Source organism: Barbus barbus, assembly GCF_936440315.1.
Source record: "Barbus barbus genome assembly, chromosome: 7".
NCBI lineage: Eukaryota > Metazoa > Chordata > Actinopteri > Cypriniformes > Cyprinidae > Barbus > Barbus barbus.
The window spans coordinates 2470889-2492095 of record NC_136735.1 but is presented as its reverse complement, the minus strand read 5'-3'; the positions used below and the strand labels follow the sequence as shown (position 1 = coordinate 2492095).

At 37.4% G+C, this 21207-nt stretch overlaps 1 protein-coding gene across 1 annotated transcript; it reads right to left on the bottom strand.

Annotated features, from left to right (window-relative positions):
- Nucleotides 1–6414: 6414 nt before the first annotated feature.
- Nucleotides 6415–15147, bottom strand: LOC306872928 (cytosolic 5'-nucleotidase 1A-like). The gene is made up of 7 exons (XM_079421863.1): nucleotides 15109–15147; nucleotides 14808–14856; nucleotides 14570–14664; nucleotides 14155–14284; nucleotides 7572–7703; nucleotides 7277–7458; nucleotides 6415–6929 (listed from the first exon to the last, which is right to left on the bottom strand). Coding segments are annotated over exons 2-7 (858 nt in total). The 5' UTR covers nucleotides 14809–14856; nucleotides 15109–15147; the 3' UTR covers nucleotides 6415–6611.
- Between the last annotated feature and the right edge of the window lie 6060 nt (nucleotides 15148–21207).

Genomic DNA, 21207 nt, shown 5'->3' with positions numbered 1-21207 from the left:
TGTTAGTTTTAAGAAACTTAAACGGTTTAAGGTAATTAGTTTCATCAAACGCTTTGAGTTAGCTTAACCTGTCGGGTTTTTAAGGCAATCAGTTTACTCAAACAGTTTGAGTCACCCTAACTTGTTGGGTTTTACAGTGTAACTGAAAAACACTGGATTAGTGTTTGACTGATATTACCAATATTCAAAAAAACATGCCTTACCATGTATTTAAATAACTTATAGATCAGACAATGAACATAAAATCACAAGGAGTCAGTCCAAATATCATTATAAACATGAGCTTTTAAACTCTGGTGTCCAAAACGGCATCTTTTGCACGGAGACAAACACAATACAGTAACTGAGTAACTCTCTCAAATCAGGAAGAGCTGACAGAAACATGGAAGGCAGCAGTAGAGACGTACAAACCTACAGACCCGACTGTTTCTCTGAACGCTGAAGATTTCTCAGTTTATGTAAGTTATGTTGTATTTCAGTGCTGATTTGCTAAAGTAATCTAGATTACAGGTGTTTAAATGCAGGTTTTTGCACTGAAATAAGATGCTCAGTCATTCAGTGAATTCACCCCATCTCTTCCTTCATTTCATCTCTTACTCAGGTGGTTGATCTGGATCACGGCATGAAGGACAAAAACCCCATTGATAACGTCTATTTCTACAGCAAGAGGAAGCCCAATGAAGCCTCTCCCATTAAGAGTTATCAGGTACCCGTCACATTTAAACCATTATATTTCAGATCATTCTTTCAGGTTAGAAGTATGAATCATAATTTGATAAAATATGTGTGATTAATTCCTCACTAAAGTACTTTTTGTAAACGATGTAGGAGTTTAAATCGATGTATTGTCTGAATGCTGGACTGAAGTTTGTAGTGTAGCTCATTTACTCCTCACAATAGAAACTCATTTGTCTTGTTCTATCAGCTCTCCAGTTTCCTGCCAAAGAAGTTTAATGAAGAACTTGTCAGAGTTTACTACAAAAACACTGATGGGAATAAAGAGGATCTGAAGAAGAAAGTGGAGGATGCTGAGAAGTGCTTTCAGGAATGGTGTAAATGCAAATTTGCCCATTAATGTGCATATGGTTTATAATATATTTTATTTAAGGTTGTGGCTGCACAGTCAGTATGTGTCTGTAATTTCACAGATTGTGTAATGAATAAACTACAAGGGCAGTTTATAAAATAAATATCAACGTTAACGTGTTAACGCATGCAAATAATCTAAAAATGGTAATTGTTTGATAAGGTTTGACCCCAGCTTCTTGCCGTCATCGCAGCGCGGAAGATAATCATTGCCTGCGTCCCAATGTGCACACTATCCATCATAAATTCTATGTGATATTAGTAATTTTCAATACTATTTAGGGCAGATAGGGTGGATAGTATACACATTGGGACGCAGGGATTGTGTGATTATTAGGCGCCGGGCTCGACAAAAGTGAAGCAAACGCAGAGAGAGAGAGAGATAATAGTTGGGTAAATGTGTACTGGGATTGAAGCGATGTGGCTTGGTAAACGTTTTATTGCCAGTATAAAGGCTGATAATGGCTGAATAAAAACAAAAGAATAATAAGGAATATGTCTCATACTTCGCGGAGGTGTGAAAGGTTATGTTTCCTTAAACTAGTTTGTCATGCATTCCTTTATTTCAACACATTTACAGGTAAATCCTAGTATTTAAAATTTGCGATTAATCATGATTAATCACAGTCCAGGACTGTGATTAACGCGATTCAATTTTTTAATCGATTGACAGCACTAAAAATAAACATTTTTCACATTCATGTTACTAAACAAACATGCAGACAGAGAAAATTTATAACGGAAACTAAATTACAGGAGTAGTATTGATAGTATGAGATTTGCAAATGAATTAAGCACACTTTTATTCGATGAGTGAAAGACTTGTCACTGTAAGGCATAAACAGTGACCAGCAGAGGTGGGTTTTTGATAGGAGATGGATAAGATAGGAGATTTCCCAAAACTTACTGCCAGATTCTGGAAGATAAATTATTAAGAGTACAAGAGGATGTGATGCTGGTCCTTCAAGAGTCATCTGTCTACAAAACCTTTACAAAAATCAGTCTTCATGTATTTCACAACACTTCAGCATGTTATTCTTATTAAGTGAGGGTAATTGTTTAGGATTTTTTACCCCAAGCAAAGTCTCTGAAAACCTGACACATTGCACTTCTGGAGACTATAGGTTGCATTTTTGGAAAATGGTGGCACTGCAGACTAAATGGTTCCTGATGGTTTCACACTAAATTCTTCACCTTAATTATTTGCAGTTAACATGCGTCTTTTCTGCACCACCTGTTTTCTTTTACTCTGCTGACCCAATGAGGATTCCGCTGCCCAATGGTCATGCCTTAACTTTGCAAATTCTAGTATTGCATTAGTATCAAGTTCAAGTTCAAGTCAGCTTTATTGTCAATTCTTCCACATGTACAGTACATACATACAGAGAATTGAAATTGCATTACTCTCAGACCCTTGGTGCATACAGTTAACATTAAACACGTTCAGATACAGATAAATACAGTTTAAACATATGTACATACAACTAAACAATTATACAAATGAGGATATTGTAGAAAAAAATAATTAGATCGATAAAGTGGCATAAGGCGCATGGCAGATAGAGTGCAAAACCAGTTAAATAAACAACACTGTGTAGATATATTTGTAGTGCAAAAGAGCTTATCAGTCTGAGGACATTGTAGAAAATAAAAACAAGAGAGATAGATAAAGTGCATAAGGCACATGGCAGAATAGATGGAGTGCAAACCAGTTGAATGTACAAAAACAAAAACAAAACTGTGCAGATGTTTTGTTTTGTTATGAGTGTAGTGCAAGAAGAGCTTATCAGTCTGTTAAAGTGACAAGTCGAAGTGACTGTTCGGATAGTTTTTGTCAGACTATCCGAAGAGGTAATTTGCAGTCAATGTTGGATGGGTAGTGATCAGCCAATGCTGCACAAGTGACAGGTGCCGGTCACAGTTTGTTGGTCGGTGGGGGGGTTGTCACAGAGTCAGAGTTCCTAGTGTGTTGCTGTGTTAAATGGGGGTGAAAGAGGGGAGGGGGGGCAAGGACGGGAGGGAGTTCAGCTTCCTGACAGCCTGATGTATGAAGCTGTCCTTCAGTCTGCTGGTCCTCGCCTGGAGACTCCGCAGTCTCCTCCCTGATGGCAGCAGACTGAAGAAGCTGTGTGTCGGGTGGGTGGGATCGCCTGCAATGCGGAGGGCTTTGCGGGTGAGACGGGTGCTGTAGATGTCCTGGAGGGAGGGGAGAGAGACACCAACGATCTTCTCAGCTGCTCTCACTATGCGCTGAAGCGACTTGCGGCAGGATGCGTTGCAAGCGCCATACCACACAGTGATGCAGCTAGTTAGGATGCTCTCGATGGTGCCTCTGTAGAAGGTGCACATGATGGGGGCCGGGGCTCTGGCTCTTCTGAGTTTGCGGAGGAAGTAGAGACGCTGCTGTGCTTTCTTGGCCAGTGCTACAGTGTTGTTAGTCCAGGAGAGGTCCTCAGTGATGTGCACACCCAGGAACTTGGTGCTGCTCACTCTCTCCACAGTCGCACCGTTGATCGTCAGAGGGGCATGCTGAGTGTGTACTCTCCTGAAGTCAACAACAATCTCCTTCGTCTTCTTCACGTTCAGAGAGAGATTGTTGTCACTGCACCATCCGGCCAGGCGGCTCACCTCGCTCCTGTAGTTTGTCTCATCTCTGTTGCTGATGAGACCCACCACAGTCGTGTCATCCGCAAACTTAATGAAAAGGTTGGAGTTGTGTGATGGTGCGCAGTCGTGGGTCAGCAGAGTGAAGAGGAGGGGGCTCAGCACACATCCTTGGGGGGCCCCAGTGTTCAGTGTGATGGTGCTGGATGTGTTACTGCCGACCCGTACTGCTTGAGGTCTCCCGGTCAGGAAGTCCAACAGCCAGTTGCACAGAGAGGTGCTGAGCCCCAGCTGGACCAGTTTGTGAGTGAGCTGTTGAGGGATGATTGTGTTGAATGCTGAACTGAAGTCTATGAACAGCATCCTGACATATGAGTCTTTTTTCTCCAGATGTGTGAGGGCTGGGTGGAGGGCAGTGGTGATGGCATCATCGGTCGAGCGGTTGGACCTATATGCAAACTGGAAGGGGTCCAGGGAGGGGGGGAGGACAGACTTGATGTGGTGCAAGACTAGCCGTTCAAAGCACTTCATGAGGATGGGAGTGAGTGCTATTGGACGGTAGTCATTGAAGCAGGATGGAGATGACTTCTTAGGGACTGGAATGATGGTGGTAGCTTTGAAGCATGTGGGGACAACAGCCTGATTTAGTGAGATGTTGAAGATGTCTGTGAAGACCTCAGTGAGTTCCACTGCACAGTCTCTCAGTACACGCCCAGGAATGTTGTCAGGACCCGGAGCTTTGCGTGCATTGATCCTGCTGAGGGATCTCCTCACACTGTCCGGGGACAGCGTCATCACCTGGTCGCCGGGAGGAGGTGGAGTCTTCTGTGCAGTGGTGCTGTTTTGTGCCTCAAAGCGAGCAAAGAAGGCATTCAGCTCGTTCAGCAGGGGGATGGTGTTGTCACAGGTCTGTGGTGGGGGCTTGTAATCCGTAATGGTCTGTATCCCCTGCCACAGGCTCCGCGTGTCTCTGCTGTCGCTGAAACGATGGGCTATCCTCCTGGAGTACTGTCTCTTGGCCTCTTTGATGCCGCGGGATAGGTTGGCCCTAGCTGTCTTCAGGCCCTCCTCATCTCCAGCTCTAAAGGCAGCGTTGCGAGCCTTCAGAAGTCTGTAGACCTCCCCTGTCATCCACGGCTTCTGGTTGGCCCGGACAGTGATGGACTTTGTGACCGTTACATCATCAATGCACTTGGAGATGTAGGCAGTAACAGTCTCTGAGTACTCTTGGAGGTCTGTAGTATTGTTGTATGTGGCAGCCTGTTTAAACATATTCCAGTCAGTGGTGTCAAAGCAGTCTTGAAGTGCCTCTGACGATCCTTCCGGCCACACTTGAATCTGTTTGTGAACTGGTTTGGTGACTTTAACGAGCGGTCTGTATGCAGGCATTAGCATGACAGTGATGTGGTCTGAGGCTCCGAGGTGGGGGAGGGGGAGGGCCTTGTAAGCTCCTCTCTGGGTGGTGTAAACAAAGTCCAGAGTGTTTTTTCCCCTTGTTGGAAAGTCTATGTGTTGGTGAATTTTTGGGAACACACTCTTTAAGTCTGCGTGATTGAAATCCCCAGCCAAGATAAGAAAAGCATCTGGGTGGGCTGTCTGCTGCTCACTGGTGTGCTGGTACAGATCATTTAGTGCCTCACTCCTGTGGTTGTTGCTGGAGCTGGGAGGGATGTATACAGCAACGAGCAGTATGGCTGAATATTCCCTCGGTAGATAGAACGGCCGGCACTTAATAATCATAAACTCCACCAGGGGTGAGCAGTGTTTGCAGACCACAACAGCGTCGCGACACCACGCATCATTGATGTAAACACAAAGCCCGCCGCCGCGGATCTTACCTCCCTCGACGAGAGCTCTGTCAGCTCGATAGCATGTTAGCTGGTCAAGCTGTATGGCGCAGTCCGGTACGCTGTTGTTAAGCCATGTTTCCGTAAACACAAAAACACAACAGTCTCTTACAGTCCTCTGAGTCGAGCGGAGTAGTCGGATGTAGTCCAGTTTATTGTCCAAAGAGCGTACGTTCGCCAGTACGATGGTGGGGATAGCTGGCTTGTGTGGGTTGGCCGCTAGCCTAGCTCGGATACCTCCGCGCTTACCCCTCTTCTGCTTCCTCTCACGCCGCTTGTAGCGCCTCCGCTGTGGGCGAGATGCAGTAGTGGGGGTCGGTGATGGAGAAGGCCTTCGGAGCAGACCGAGGTCCCGCAGCTCTTCAGTGTGCGCGGAGTTTAACTCTAAAAATGTGGTTCTGCCGACCTCGAGCAGAAACTCACGACTGTATGCGCGCTTAAAGACAGGTAGACGAGACGAAGATGTGCAAAAACATTGCGACTTACAAGACAAAAAACACGAAAACACCGGTTTGTCGGGAGAGAGAGAAGCTGCTGCGACTGCGCGCGCCGCCATCTTAGGTTCATCATAGTATTGCATCCTTCTCATGGGCATTTCATAATTTTTGACTTTCAGTATGAGTTAAATCTCTTTTTTTGGCTCATTTTATCTGTAAAAGAAAATCTACTTAATTATGCACACAAAAATATTCACTTCCAGCCTTCATGGACAATTATATATCAATGATAAATGATTAAATACAAAATTAATAGTAGTTATTAAGATCGATGAGGTTTGGAATTGGTAAAATGTGCTTGGATAAAAACACGATCAGAATATTAACTTGCCTAATAATTATGCACGCACTGTAATAAGAATCCAGGACAAAGGAAAAATACATTTAGGTAATGATTTATTGATTATTTCACCATTAATATATAATCACCAGCTCAACAATTCCTTAAAATCAGCATTTGCCTTAATTTAATTTACAATTTAAGCCTAAAGAAACACGAGTGGAAACAATAGCCATATTAAATTTCCAAGCATTATAAATCATGTTGCCCATTTACAATTAAGACTAGGTTTTATTCTCACTCATTGCTCACACCATAGGGTACATGAGCACCAATAACCCCATTTTGAAGGGCTCCATCAACATGTGGCATCTGGTCATCAAAGAATATGTGAGGCTTGATTGCTTTCAGCACAGGCCCCTTCTTGGCACCACTCAGAAAGTGTGCCTCATTTATCTCCAGATTGTTCTTCTGAAGAGTCCGTAGGACTCTTAATGCAGGACTTGCTGTGCCGCGTGATGTTACCAAGTAGGTACGAATTGGACTATTTTGTTTTCTTTCAATGAACTTCTTATCGAGACGTTCCAATGCTTTAAAAAACTCGATAAGAGGACCCTGCAAAATAGATTAACACATTTTTTAATTTCATTATTTTAGAAAGAGAGAGAGAGAGACAATTATTTCATTATTTTGAAGTGTGTTAAATGAAAAAGCTTATTTTAAGGCATAGGCCTATAACAGTTTATATGACTGATTATAGCATATGTGGTATGCGTTTATCACAAACAGTTTCAACTTTAAACTCTCAATGTGTGTAGAGTAGACGCACTTTTACAGTTAAATTTTCATTCGAAGCTTCCTTTGAATCTGGGATGTGTGCTTTGTGAATGTGAAATACAACAAGGGCCAACACATCTGAGATTTAGCTGTACTAATAAGTGGTTTCAGACAAATAGCCTTACCAGTGCTAAAGGTTTTTGCTCATTGTTAAGCTCATTTTCTTTGAAAGCATCTAGACCTTTCTCTTTGGTGACTTTCTCTGACTCATCTGAAAACAGGACTCCATCACCATCAAAGGCCACGCGTAACACTTCATCACTGTGCTCATGGTGATCTCTCTGGAACATAATGGCTGCTCCGAATCCTGAACAAGAATGGCTCATTTAAAAGTTATAGAAGTTTTATAGAAGTAACATTTATGTTGTATTTTATACTGAAATAACTTCATGCACCCAATGACAAAACTTGAAGCATCACCTTTTCTGATGGCCTCTCTCACATTCTGTGCGTTTGTGGAAAGGTAGAGAACAGGCTTGAACTCCTCAAGCTGTTCAATGAGGGGTTTTTCATCAGCAATCTCAACAATCAGATCTTCCCCAACATTCAGCTCTGTACAGACAGCATCACAACATTGTAGTAGAATAAAATTACATCTTATTTTATTCATGTTAATACTAAAATTAGTTTCTTTAGGGTCTACAGCTTGAAGGTTCAGAAAAAAGAACATTCTGTCATTATTTGTCATCATTATGCTTATACATTCATGTCATTCCAAACCCATCTTTATTTGAATAGACACACTGTAAACCTGCATAATTTGGCAAAACTCAAAAAACATTTAGTTGAACATTTACATCAAAATTAAGTTAAGAAATTCAAAGTTTAAGCAAGCAGAACTGGAAGATTTGTATTTTGTACTCACACATTTGAATTGTTCTTAACTTGAAATATTTAAGTAAGCTAATTCATACATTTAACTTAAAACTGGCTTGTAATATCAACTTACATTTTTTTATTAGTAGAACCCTAAACAACACTGCAAAACCCAACTAGTTAGGGTAACTCCAACTGTTTGAGGAAACTGATTGTCTTAAACCATTTAAGTTTTTAAAACTGACAATTATGAGTACTCTGAACTTATTTCAGCTGAGTTCACTAAGTAATTAAGTGATTAATTAAGTGCTGATTGAGCATTAGTGATGAACACCTGCTGTTAACAACCAGAATCACTGACAGAAAGAGAAACACAAGAACAACAACTAACTGAAATCAACTGAAATAAAATACATTAAATCTCAAGATCTAAACAACCCCACAAACAGCATCACCAGCTCCGCTTATTAATAACCAGACTGACTTTATTTCTGTCAGACATCTACAGAAGATCTTATTGAGAATTAATTAAGGTTTAGATGGTCCGTGTACGTTTTGATAGTTTGTTTTCCAATTTGAAACGAAATAAGCAGAAACGAGAAAACGGCACCTTTATTCGTTTTTTCGTTTTTTTGAAAAAAACGAAAAAAGGAGATTTCGGCTTGATTTTTCGTTTTTTAGTTCAGAGGCATAAAACGAATACATGACTTCAAAATTCGTTTTCCACATGTGGGCGGTCCTTAGACGCCCCCCTTCCGCCGATTGGTCAAGCAAATCTGAGCATGTGACGTCATCAGTAGTCGCTCAGGTCTGTTCAACAAAATAATAGTCCTCTAACGTTACTATGGCTACCGATTCTTAAACTGTACAGGGCAGGTCCTGTTGGGCTTTCTTCTGTGCAACTTTACGCGTTTCACAGAAATCTTTACATCAGACATATTAAATATTAGTCTGCCACCAGCCCGTTTTATTTAGCTGTGCAGAGTTAAATCTGTGTGGTGAAGCTGTGCTAGACAGCGCCGAGCGAGAGAGGATCACTGACCAGTGTTCAGTCAGCAGTCAGAACTTGGGTACCTATGATGGTGAAATACATTTTTACTGAAAATGACCCGCGAGTATGATTGACAGGACGATAGCGGAGGCAATTAAAAGCGCAATATAACTTCTGTTAACAAAAACATAATTTTTTTTTTTAATAAAGTGGCTTTGTCTTTGTTTTAATCAAATAATTGTGAACCACAAACCGAGACTTCGTTTTAAAGGGCGATTTCCAAATATATTTTATTTATTTGTTATAATATGGGTATTTTATGTCACCCGTCTTATTAGTTTGATTATAGTAGGCTATACGCGAGTTTTTTTATTGTACTATTTTACTGTTGTTTTTTTAATTAACAATATATCATAACAATTTATAAAGATCAAAATCTACAGAAGAGATTAACAAATAACATTGGTGTTGTCATAAGTTAACTAATCAATGGGAAAATTTCCTCACCGGCACAACCCTATTCTTAATGTTGGCTACATGTTACAGATTTAATGTTGAGCACATAATGTTAAAGGCTTCTTAAATACCATTACACTCGGTTGAAGAGTCAAGAAGGATGTTAAATTTACTGTAGATTTCAATCTGTCATTAGTTGGTGACCCGGTGTAATTATAATAGCATAAATAAAAACAAATACACGTAATAGGCTATGTATGCCAATAGGCAAAACACATCTGCTTTTCCTCTAGATCACTTTGAAGCCCGTTTCCGCCAATGAATAAAAAATAAAACAAGGTCATTGCGACTTTTTATCTCACAATTCGGACTTTTTTTCTCACAATTCTGACTTTATAACTCGCAATTCTGAGATATAAACTCGCAATTCTGACTTTATAACTCGCAATTCTGACTTTATAACTCGCAATTCTGACTTTATAACTCGCAATTCTGACTTTATAACTCGCAATTCTGAGATATAAACTCGCAATTCTGACTTTATAACTCGCAATTCTGACTTTATAACTCGCAATTCTGACTTTATAACTCGCAATTCTGACTTTATAACTCGCAATTCTGACTTTATAACTCGCAATTCTGAGATATAAACTCGCAATTCTGACTTTATAACTCGCAATTCTGACTTTATAACTCGCAATTCTGACTTTATAACTCGCAATTCTGACTTTATAACTCGCAATGCTGGTACAGCAGAATCCGACTGTCCTTCGAGAGCATAATACTTCATTCATACTTCATTTATAGCTACTGCAAAGTTAAGCATCAACCCAAATACACACGGTTCAGCTATAAATCTGAATAAAAAAAATTAAAAATAAAAAACAGTGTTTTTGAGCAGGGTTGGAACTAAATTCTGCAGGGCTGTGGTCCTCAAGCAACTGAATTTTGCACCCCTGAATTAGATTGCATTTATCTGGAATATAGGCTTCCTGTGTTTGGACATTTTCATAAACGTTTTTCTGAATATGCTTCTAAGATTTTAGTTTACAGCCAGAACTGACGAGACCAACTTATATTATTATTGTCTATAGCAACGATAATATTATAGGCCTGTAGTCTGAAGAGTTCAGATGCAAAAGCCTCTAAGTGCCATCTGAAATTTTCTTCTAAAATGAGCATTTTTCTCAGGTAGGTTCTTTTCATTGTCATTAAAGTAAAATAACTGAATATAAACGAAAAATACTAATTTTAGAAGAAAATTGCAGATGGCATTGATTTACGCTTTTGCATCTGAACTCTTCATATAATTGACTAAATAATTTTCATTTATTTATAATTTATTTATAATTTTCATTGGGGATGTCTTGCTTGGTCGATATCTTACAACATTAAATACAGGAGATAAGATAATTCTATAGCAAGAACATAGAGATGAAAGCGCGCTTTATGGAGAGTGAAGGAAATCCACCTGCGTGCATTCATATATATCCACTCTCGTGTTACAATAATACACTCTTTACTTGACAGCTGTTATTAAAATAACAGCTGATAGAAGCTGCCTCAAACTCAGAACTATAAAGAAATGAAGAATGTTGTGTCTGAAAGCCCGGCGGTAATGGTACTGTCCAACCGCGAGCGCAAAACACAGAAATAAAGAATAATGAGTCATTTTTATGTTTGTTCAAAAATCATATTCGGACGCAACATTCATCTAGTTCAATATATAGTTCAAATATAGCAAATTTAACAAAGTACTGCAAAGCCTTACACGGAGAGTGGTTTGCTATGGTGCGAGAAAGTCATAGTTGTGAGATATAAACTCGCAATTGTGAGAAAAAAAGTCAGAATTGCGAGTTATAAAGTCAGAATTGCGAGTTTATATCTCAGAATTGCGAGTTATAAAGTCAGAATTGTGAGATAAAAAGTCGCAATGACCTTGTTTTATTTTTTATTCATTGGCGGAAACGGGCTTCAAAGTGATCTAGAGGAAAAGCAGATGTGTTTTGCCTATTGGCATACATAGCCTATTACGTGTATTTGTTTTTATTTATGCTATTATAATTACACCGGGTCACCAACTAATGACAGATTGAAATCTACAGTAAATTAACACATCCTTCTTGACTCTTCAACCGAGTGTAATGGTATTTAAGAAGCCTTTAACATTGTGCTCAACATTAAATCTGTAACATGTAGCCAACTTTAAGAATAGGGTTGTGCCGGTGAGGAAATTTTCCCATTGATTAGTTAACTTATGACAACACCAATGTTATTTGTTAATCTCTTCTGTAGATTTTGATCTTTATAAATTGTTATGATATATTGTTAATTAAAAAACAACAGTAAAATAGTACAATAAATTAACTTGCGTATAGCCTACTATAATCAAACTAATAAGACGGGTGACATAAAATACCCATATTATAACAAATAAATAAAATATATTTGGAAATCGCCCTTTAAAACGAAGGCTCGGTTTGTGGTTCACAATTATTTGATTAAAACAAAGACAAAGCCACTTTATTAAAAAAAAAAAATTATGTTTTTGTTAACAGAAGTTATATTGCGCTTTTAATTGCCTCCGCTATCGTCCTGTCAATCATACTCGCGGGTCATTTTCAGTAAAAATGTATTTCACCATTATAGGTACCCAAGTTCTGACTGCTGACTGAACACTGGTCAGTGATCCTCTCTCGCTCGGCGCTGTCTAGCGCAGCTTCACCACACAGATTTAACTCTGCACAGCTAAATAAAACGGGCTGGTGGCAGACTAATATTTAATATGTCTGATGTAAAGATTTCTGTGAAACGCGTAAAGTTGCACAGAAGAAAGCCCAACAGGACCTGCCCTGTACAGTTTAAGAATCGGTAGCCATAGTAACGTTAGAGGACTATTATTTTGTTGAACAGACCTGAGCGACTACTGATGACGTCACATGCTCAGATTTGCTTGACCAATCGGCGGAAGGGGGGCGTCTAAGGACCGCCCACATGTGGAAAACGAATTTTGAAGTCATTTATTCGTTTTATGCCTCTGAACTAAAAAACGAAAAATCAAGCCGAAATCTCCTTTTTTCGTTTTTTTCAAAAAAACGAAAAAACGAATAAAGGTGCCGTTTTCTCGTTTCTGCTTATTTCGTTTCAAATTGGAAAACAAACTATCAAAACGTACACGGACCGTTTAGATGTTGTTATTTTCATTTGAAGTAACCATGTTAGAGATCAGTGTCTGCTTTAGTTGGGCTCTTGTTATTTTTTTTTTCTTAATCTTTTTCTCTGGCTGTTGTAAGCAAGTGTTCCTCGACAAGCTGATTCTTGATGTTTGTGTGATCAAGAATGGTAAGGCGTGTGCGTTTTGACATGATCGACCCGAGTACAATCCTGCCTTTTGCCAAACTTTTTTTCTCCCTTTTTAAATCTCATATCGCATCAGAAAGGCATTTATTTTCAAAAATTTGAGAATAATCAAAAATTTGAAATAATGTATCGGGTATGGTTAGGTAGGGTGTAGGGAGGGGTTTGTCACAATAAGGTGACACTATAATTTACACACAATAAGTTATTATTACGTACTGTTTTATAATGTACTACAATACTGAGGTGCAGATAATTGCCCCTATTTGCAATAAGTAGTGTATAAATAGCAGAAACTCATGCTATTTTAACATAGTGCAAATAGCTGCTGCCTTTGTTAAATTTAAGTTCGCCCTTCTCAAACAAATTAAATATTTTGAGCATTTAGCAGACTCATGAGATATGTGACCCTGGACCACAAAACCAGTTTTAAGTCGCTGGGGTATATTTGTAGCAATAGCCAAAAATACATTGTACACAGTAAACTCCCCAGAGTAAAATTAACTCTATTCAGAGAACATTTGGTCCCACTCTATATAGAGTTAAATTAACACTGAAGCAGAGTTAAAGTTAATGAGATAATTAAGTGATTAATTAAATGATGATTGAGCATTAGTGATGAACACCTGCTGTTAACAATCAACATCACTGAAGAAAAGAGAAACACAAGAACTACAACTGACTTCAGCCACAGATTAAATCAACTGAAATAAAGAAGACATTAAATCTCTCGAAATCTCAGCAGAAGATAATTAAACAACTCCACAAACAACATCTCCATCTTAACTCATTACTAACCAGGGGTGTGTTTCCCAAAAGCATCGTTAGCTAACTATGATTTTTATTTTGTGCCAAAAATCATTAGGATATTAAATAAAGATCCTATTCCATGAAGATATTTAGTAAATTTCAGACTGCAAATATATCAAAACTTCATTTTTGATTAGTAATATGCATGGCTAAGAACTTCATTTGGACAACTTTAAAGGTGATTTTCTCAATATTTAGATTTTTTTTTTCACCTTCAGATTCCATATTTTCAAATAGTTGTATCTCAGCCAAATATTGTCCTATCCTAACAAATCATACATAAATGGAGAGCCTATTTATTCAGCTTTCATATGATGTATACATCTCAATTTCGATTTGACCCTTATGACTGGTTTTGTGGTCCAGGGTCACATATCTTAATGTGAATAACAATCTGAAATGTAATCTCTAGTTTGACATCCCATGGTCACTGCATGCATTTATTGTATGAGAAAAATAACTTTCAACATTTTTCATTATTCACAATTATTCATTGTGTTCCATGCAAGAAAATACAATTTTGGTGAACTTCTTTCAAGTTACTGTATAAATAAAGCGCTCCTCTACTCTTACTGTAGTTTGCGATGCTTCTTTGTAGATGATCCATGTCCTGCCTGCTGCTAGGGATCAACACAACTCTGAACCTCTCTTGAATGGGTGGTGCCAGCAGCTCACTCAAACGTCGATTCACCATTTTCAGAGCCTAGAGCAGAGTGAAAAACACTGAATGCACCATACACAATAAATAGTTATATCAAAAAAAAAAAAAAAAAAATAGGTGACTTAATATTCTTGCTAAATTTAACTGTTACAGTATTCATTTGTTTCAGATAAACAAAAGCAGTCTCAGTGAAAATAGATTCATATGGAAAAAAAACGGCAAATGTTTAATAATAATAGTAATGAATTCCAAATGACCTTTTCATTTCCAAACTGGATCTACAAGGTAAAAGTAAATGCATTATTGACACATAGGATTTGCTGCTACCTTGACCAATGGAAAAGCAACTCCTGTAGGGTAGGTATACCCTGTCTCTTGTCTGAATAACGCGCATGATGAGACTACAATGGTCAGTTGTGTCACTGAAAAATAAAGACGCAGAGTGGTTAAAGAAGGGACAACATATTTAAATCATCCTTAAGGTTTATTAAATATTAGAATACAACAGTATTATCTTAGATGTTGTTATTGGACATCTGAACACACAACATATTTATGAGCTCACTTTTCTGTTTTTTCTCTTTCCCGCTTTCGTTGCTTGACTGAAGTTTTCTCTGTTTGTGGACAACAAAACACTTATTTCATGCTTTAAATTAGGCTTTTCGTAAAGTTTTAATTTTGTCAGAAATATTTATGTAAGCCTTGATTTGTTTAAGCATAGGTTGCTGATTTTTACACCTGCATAATCATTAATCTCATACAAGAAACAGACATGAAAACTGACAGCATCCAAATAAAATGTTAAAAAAGTAGTTTAAATAAGACACAAATGCATGTGACAATTAAGTGACATTAGAAAAACGTACCTTAGAATTGCTCGCTGTCTTGATGCTTCTACAATATTTATAGACAGTGGAACAATGCTTGTGATCGTATAAGTAGGCGTTTCATTTAAAGAATTAACTTCTGACAGGTCTAGTAGATCCTGTTTTTCAGGATTACATTACTTGCATTGTCTTTTGTGCTATTATAATTATTCTTACTGGGCATAGCTTTTATTAAACCATTATTTCTCTCAGGATGCATTAGATTTAAACTCATGTTATTTTAATGTAATTTACAATTGTAATTGCAAAGCAACTCACAGACATTGCCCAAAAATCATGACCATAAAAGAATCTGCACTGAAACAGTGTTGAAGTTTATGAGATAATTAAATGATCAAATAACTGATGATTGAGCATTTGGTAAAGTCAACTGCAAATCAAAGACAATGAATCTCTGAAGATCTCAGCAGAGGAGGATCAAACATCTCCACAAACAGCATCAACAGCTTCACTCATTAAACTGACTTTATTTCTGTCAGACATCTATAGCTTTTATTGATAATAAGGTTTAAATGTTGATATTTGTTTCATTTGAATTCACCATTGTGGTGGACAGTGTTTGCTTTAGTTGTGATCTTGGTCCTCATACTTCTTCATTTAGGCTTCTGTAACAGCGTGTTTGTAAAAGCACAATTTTTGTGGTAAAGATCAAGCTGAACACAAGTGTATATATTTACGGATGAAAAGCCTGTCATGTAGTCACACATAGACATCAAGATTTTGCGCATGAATCACAACAACGGTGACAATCAAAACAAAACAAAAAAATCTCAGGAATTAAAGTTGAGTTTGTTCTATGAAGCCACCCATCATGCATTGCAGCATGAAGCTTGTTTGTTTTGATTGTCACCATTGTTGTGATTCATGTGCAAAATCTTGATCTCTTTATCTGACCACCCTGAAGAAAATGATACATTGAATTTACACATTTTTTTATTTAAGGTAAGTGGTTGCAGTCAATTTATTTTAGCGAAATTTAAATAAACAAGCTTTACTGAAAGTTAATCAGCAAAATTTGATTATTTAAATGTTGCTGAAATAAATTGATTGCAACCACTTACCTTAAAAAAAATTAGTAAATTCTATGTATCATTTTTTTTCAGTGCACATGATGCGTTCATTCAAAATGTCTCATGCACATACATTTTGTCCATCTTCAGAATAAGTGATCATTTCAATGCTCTGGGTGCTTGTACTGCAGCTTCACAAGTTTTGGGGGCTATAAATGCTAAAATATAAAACAAAACTTGAAATAACATCAGATGCTCAATTTTTGATTATTTTATCATCAAAAAGAGACTAATAACAGCTGAATTAAATAGATGATGTTTATTGTTAAAGATAAAATTGCCTTAAATCAAATCTGGATTTGTTGGATATTTAGTTTGTTGATGCTGCAGGTAATACATTCACCTTTTTTTTTTTTTTTTTTTACATCCAATTGAATCGGTTTAAATAGATGTAAAAGTTATGCTCTGTAGCGCTCATCTCTGCTCATCTGATGTAAATCAAAAATGTAAAAATAAATCCAGCATGAATATGCTTTGGCAATCCAGCAGATTTTTTTTTAATTATCAAATTTATTGTCATATTTCTTTGCACTCCACTCATCCTAATCTGCTCTAACCAAAATGATCATAACGCCCATGTTTTTCAATCTAGAGAAAAGGAGCATGGCTTGCGGTGCTTAAGATAAAATAAAGAGTGTGAAATAATAAAATAGGCCTGATTAGTCAAATAATGTCCTACTTTTTGTACAAAATCCCCGATCAGAAGCTGTATGTCAGTTATTAGCGCTCATCTGTTTTCAGTGAACCAAATCTTGGGCTACTTCATGTCATCTTGTCATCTGCACACTCTTTTATGAATCTCACTCTCAGTTTGAGCACCAGCAGAAACACGACGACCAGGAGCAGACAAACTAAACATTTTGTTTCTATTTCATCCTTCAGCTGATGTTTTTTCATAGCTGTGTTAAATAGTACTGGAGTGTCCATTATACAGACGGTCTTTCCACCAACTCTACCTTCCTGTATCTCACACAATTTATTGGTTGATTTAAAGAAATCAATAATAAAAAAAAAAGCCTTTTTGGCGCAGCCTTTCAAAGTTTACTCCATTTGAAGTTGTACGTGAACTCGGGCGGCCGGCGCACGCGCTCTAGAAAGCTTCAACCATGTTCAGTGTCTGCTCTATTTTTCCCCATTAAGTCATGACTGGGACAATATTTTTTAACTCTTTTAAACCAAAGCTGAGCTGTTTCTCATACCCTCTCGCCAGAAGTGTAAAGTCCAGGGGTCAGAAAGTAAAAGTCCTGCCATATGTTTATTCCACCCATGAACTCAGCAGCTGATTTCACCAGAGGAGGAACCAAGACATTACTTTCAAGTCACAAGCAAGTCTCAAGTCATATCTCAAGTCCTCAAAGAGTTAAAGTTAATGAGATAATTAAGTGACTAATTATGTGATGATTGATCATTAGTGATGAACACCCGATGTTAACAATCAACATCACTGAAGAAAAGAGAAACACAAGAACTACAACTGACTTCAGCCACAGCCTTGGATGAAATCAACTGGAAGAAAAAAGAAAAAAAAAGAAAAACAAATTGCCACCATAATTGTGGTCAGTGTTTGCTTTAGTTGGGCTCTTGAGCCTTTCTTTAATAAAAAAAAAATGCTTCTAAGTAATTGCAATATTGTTTCACAGCGAACATTTATGTAATGTTGAATCAAACCTTGAAATAGCAGATTGTCTTATGCTTCTGATGGAGAAAAGATTTTGGTTTAAATCTCTCTTGCTTTAGTATTTCTCTGTTTGGTTTATTAACTATATTTGACAATTTAAGAACAGAAAAAAAAATGCTATTAAGCAAATACCACCACAATGCTTCAATTTTTAAAATAAAATCCTGTTTACCACTGATTCTCAACAGTGGTGACTAATTATTGCATTGCAGCATGAAGCATTTTGTTGATTGTCACCATTTTTGAGATTCATATGCTGGTTCTTGATGTCTGTAAGTGTCTAAAAAGTACTGGAGTTCAAATTTTTATATGCATTACATAGATTTAAACTTTATTCACTGTAACTATTAGAGAAATACTTTGGTTGCGTGCTGGAGCATCACAGGGTTGGTTATGCAAAACTTAAACATACAAATGAAACAAAAACACAAACGTTATTTAAATATAATCAAACCAACTCATGGTGACTATCTGACCACTGTATAGCACTGACCTCTCTGCTTTACAACAACACACGCATTGCTTCAGAGAAAGAACTAACACAAGAGTCAAGGGTCAAGAGCCCAACTAAAGCAAACACTGATCTCCATGATGGTGACATCCTTTTAACCAATAAAACATCAACATCTGATCCTCTGTAATTCTCAATAACATCAGGTGTTCATTACTAATGCACAATCATCATTTAATTAGTCACTTAATTATCTCATTAACTTTAACTCTTTGAGGACTTGGGATATGACTTGAAGACTTGCTTGTGACTTGAAAGGAATGTCTTGGTTCCTCCTCTGGTGAAATCAGCTGCTGAGTTCATGGGTGGAACAAAAATAAAGCAGGACTTTTACTCTTTGGCCCCTGGACTTTCCACCTCTGGTCACATGACATTAACGGCTCTTGCATCTGTGTAAAATGTCTAGTATTTACCGTGCAAAATAGTCCCATTTGTCCACATCAATACCGTTCTGCTTATTTGCCACAATCTCATACAGGAAGGATTTGTCTTCATCTCTGCCCTCGCATGTCCACTGAACAGAAAAGAAAAGGCTGTAAGTAATTCAGGTCTTCACAGGTCCAAAATTCGTACCCGAACCAAAAGAGACCCTAAATGTGCTGCACAGAACCAACCCGGACCCTTATTTTATTTGAAAGCAGGACCCGGACCCGTGCAGACCCTAGAAATGCCTTAAATCTACCACCCAGATCCGACACCAGGGGTGGACTGGGGCCAAAAAGTGGACTGTGAAAAGTGGCACAGAGCGGCCCACCAAACCCGATCCGCAACACACCATAAATGAGTGGCATACTTCTTTACATAATAAATTGTCTTTTCTGGTGTATATGACAAATAGTAAACAATTTTGAAAAATTTTTTTACGAGGGACAGTTTAATATCACTAAAGTTAAATACCAATATTATCAGTCCATATGACACGATGCTCCGGTATCGTCTAGAAGACTGGAATAGTGCAGAATGCGGACTGTTTTTATGGGTCCTTTCTATCAGTCATAAACAGTATTTGTGCTTTTGCAGGAGCTTGACATTTAGCATTTTAAGGAATAAAGCTCCAATTGTGGAAAAGAGTATACCAATTATTTTGATGATGAAAAATACAGTAAACAGTACTGTGAAATATATAATGTTACAATTTAAAATAGGTGTCTTCTATGTGAATATATAGTAAAATATAGTTGATTGCTGTGATCAAAGCTTAATTTCTCCAGTCTTCAGTGTCACATGATCCTTCAGAAATCATTATAATATACTGATTTACTGCTCAAGAAACATTTCTGATTATTATCAATGTTGAAAACTGTTGTGCTGCTTCATATTTTTTGTGCAAAATGTGATACCATTCAGTCTTGGGTAAGTTTAAAAAATATAAATTAATATTTTTCTTCAACAATGTTGGGTAACACTTTATAATAACGTCCAGTTATATGATTTATAAGTGATTAATAATATATTAACTAGTAACTATTAACCATTAAGGATCTGTTTAATTATTTCATGATGCTATTTATAAAGATAACTTAAGACAGATTTATAAATCGTTAGCATATTACTTAATCATTTGTGAATGTATAGTCATGTTTTGTAAATGATTAGTTCATCATTAGCTAATTACTTGTAAATGACTTTTAAATGAATTAACAAAACATACACAAATTGTTAGCATATCACTTATTAATCGCTTATGAATGTTTTGTAAACGATTAGTTAATCATTAACTAATCACTTATAAATTACTTATAACTGGACGTTATTATAAAGTGTTACCAGCAGCATTAGAATGATTTCTGAAGGGACACTGAAGACTGGAGTAATGATGCTGAAAATTCAGCTTTGATCAGAGAAATCAATTACATTTTAAAACATCCTAAATAGAAAACCAGTATTTTAAGTGTAATATTTCAGAATGTTATTGTTTTACTGTAATTTTGATCAAATAACTTCTACAGTAAGATTGAGAATGATTTTTTTAAAAGATTTTTAAATATTTTCTTAGACACGTGAAATCACGGAAGAAAGCCTATATAGAGATACACATTAACTCTTATCTCACGTCTGCTGAAACCTGCTCTGTTATGTACAGTCTACATTGTGACGAATAACGTAAATGGCATTAAAATCTGAGAAATTCAAGAAGGTCAGTAGTAGTTTTCATTCCTGAAAATGAATGTCTGGCGTTTAACTATTTTATTTTATTTTTATTAATTTTTTCGTAAAAAAAAAAGTTGGCAAATATTGCTGAATTGTCTCTCATGTTTAGCTGTTTTCATCTTACCTCAGCTCGCATTCAAGTCGCGCTCAGCTCAGTGTCTATGAACAGTAAATCCTGCCTTCTACACTTTGATTGGCTTTTTCAAATATTTTGACATTGACCAGCACTTTTGAGCCGCTGCACTGAGCTGCAGCACATTATAGTAATTAGAATTTTTGAATGAAGTGGGCCGCACAAACTGCAAGTTACAAAACACACCTGACACTGACACTGATCTCTGGCGGGTGCGGTGTTCTCCAATCGACTCGGGTATTACACACAATGCTAAACAGACCCGGGACCCGAAGTAATAGATTGATACCTGACCCGGACCCGACTTAACATTTAAAATATAGACCTCAGCTTCACTATAATGAGGTCAGAATTTCAGACCTCATTATAGTGAAGTGTCAAGTTTATTAACACATCATAAACAGCTGGAGTATCAATATGTACCTCTGAAGTTTTTGCTCCTTCGATTAACTCTTTAATGAAGGTGACGTCTTTATCATCCAGTCCATACTTTCAACACGTCTTCATTCTCATCCTTCAGAAGCTTCACAATATC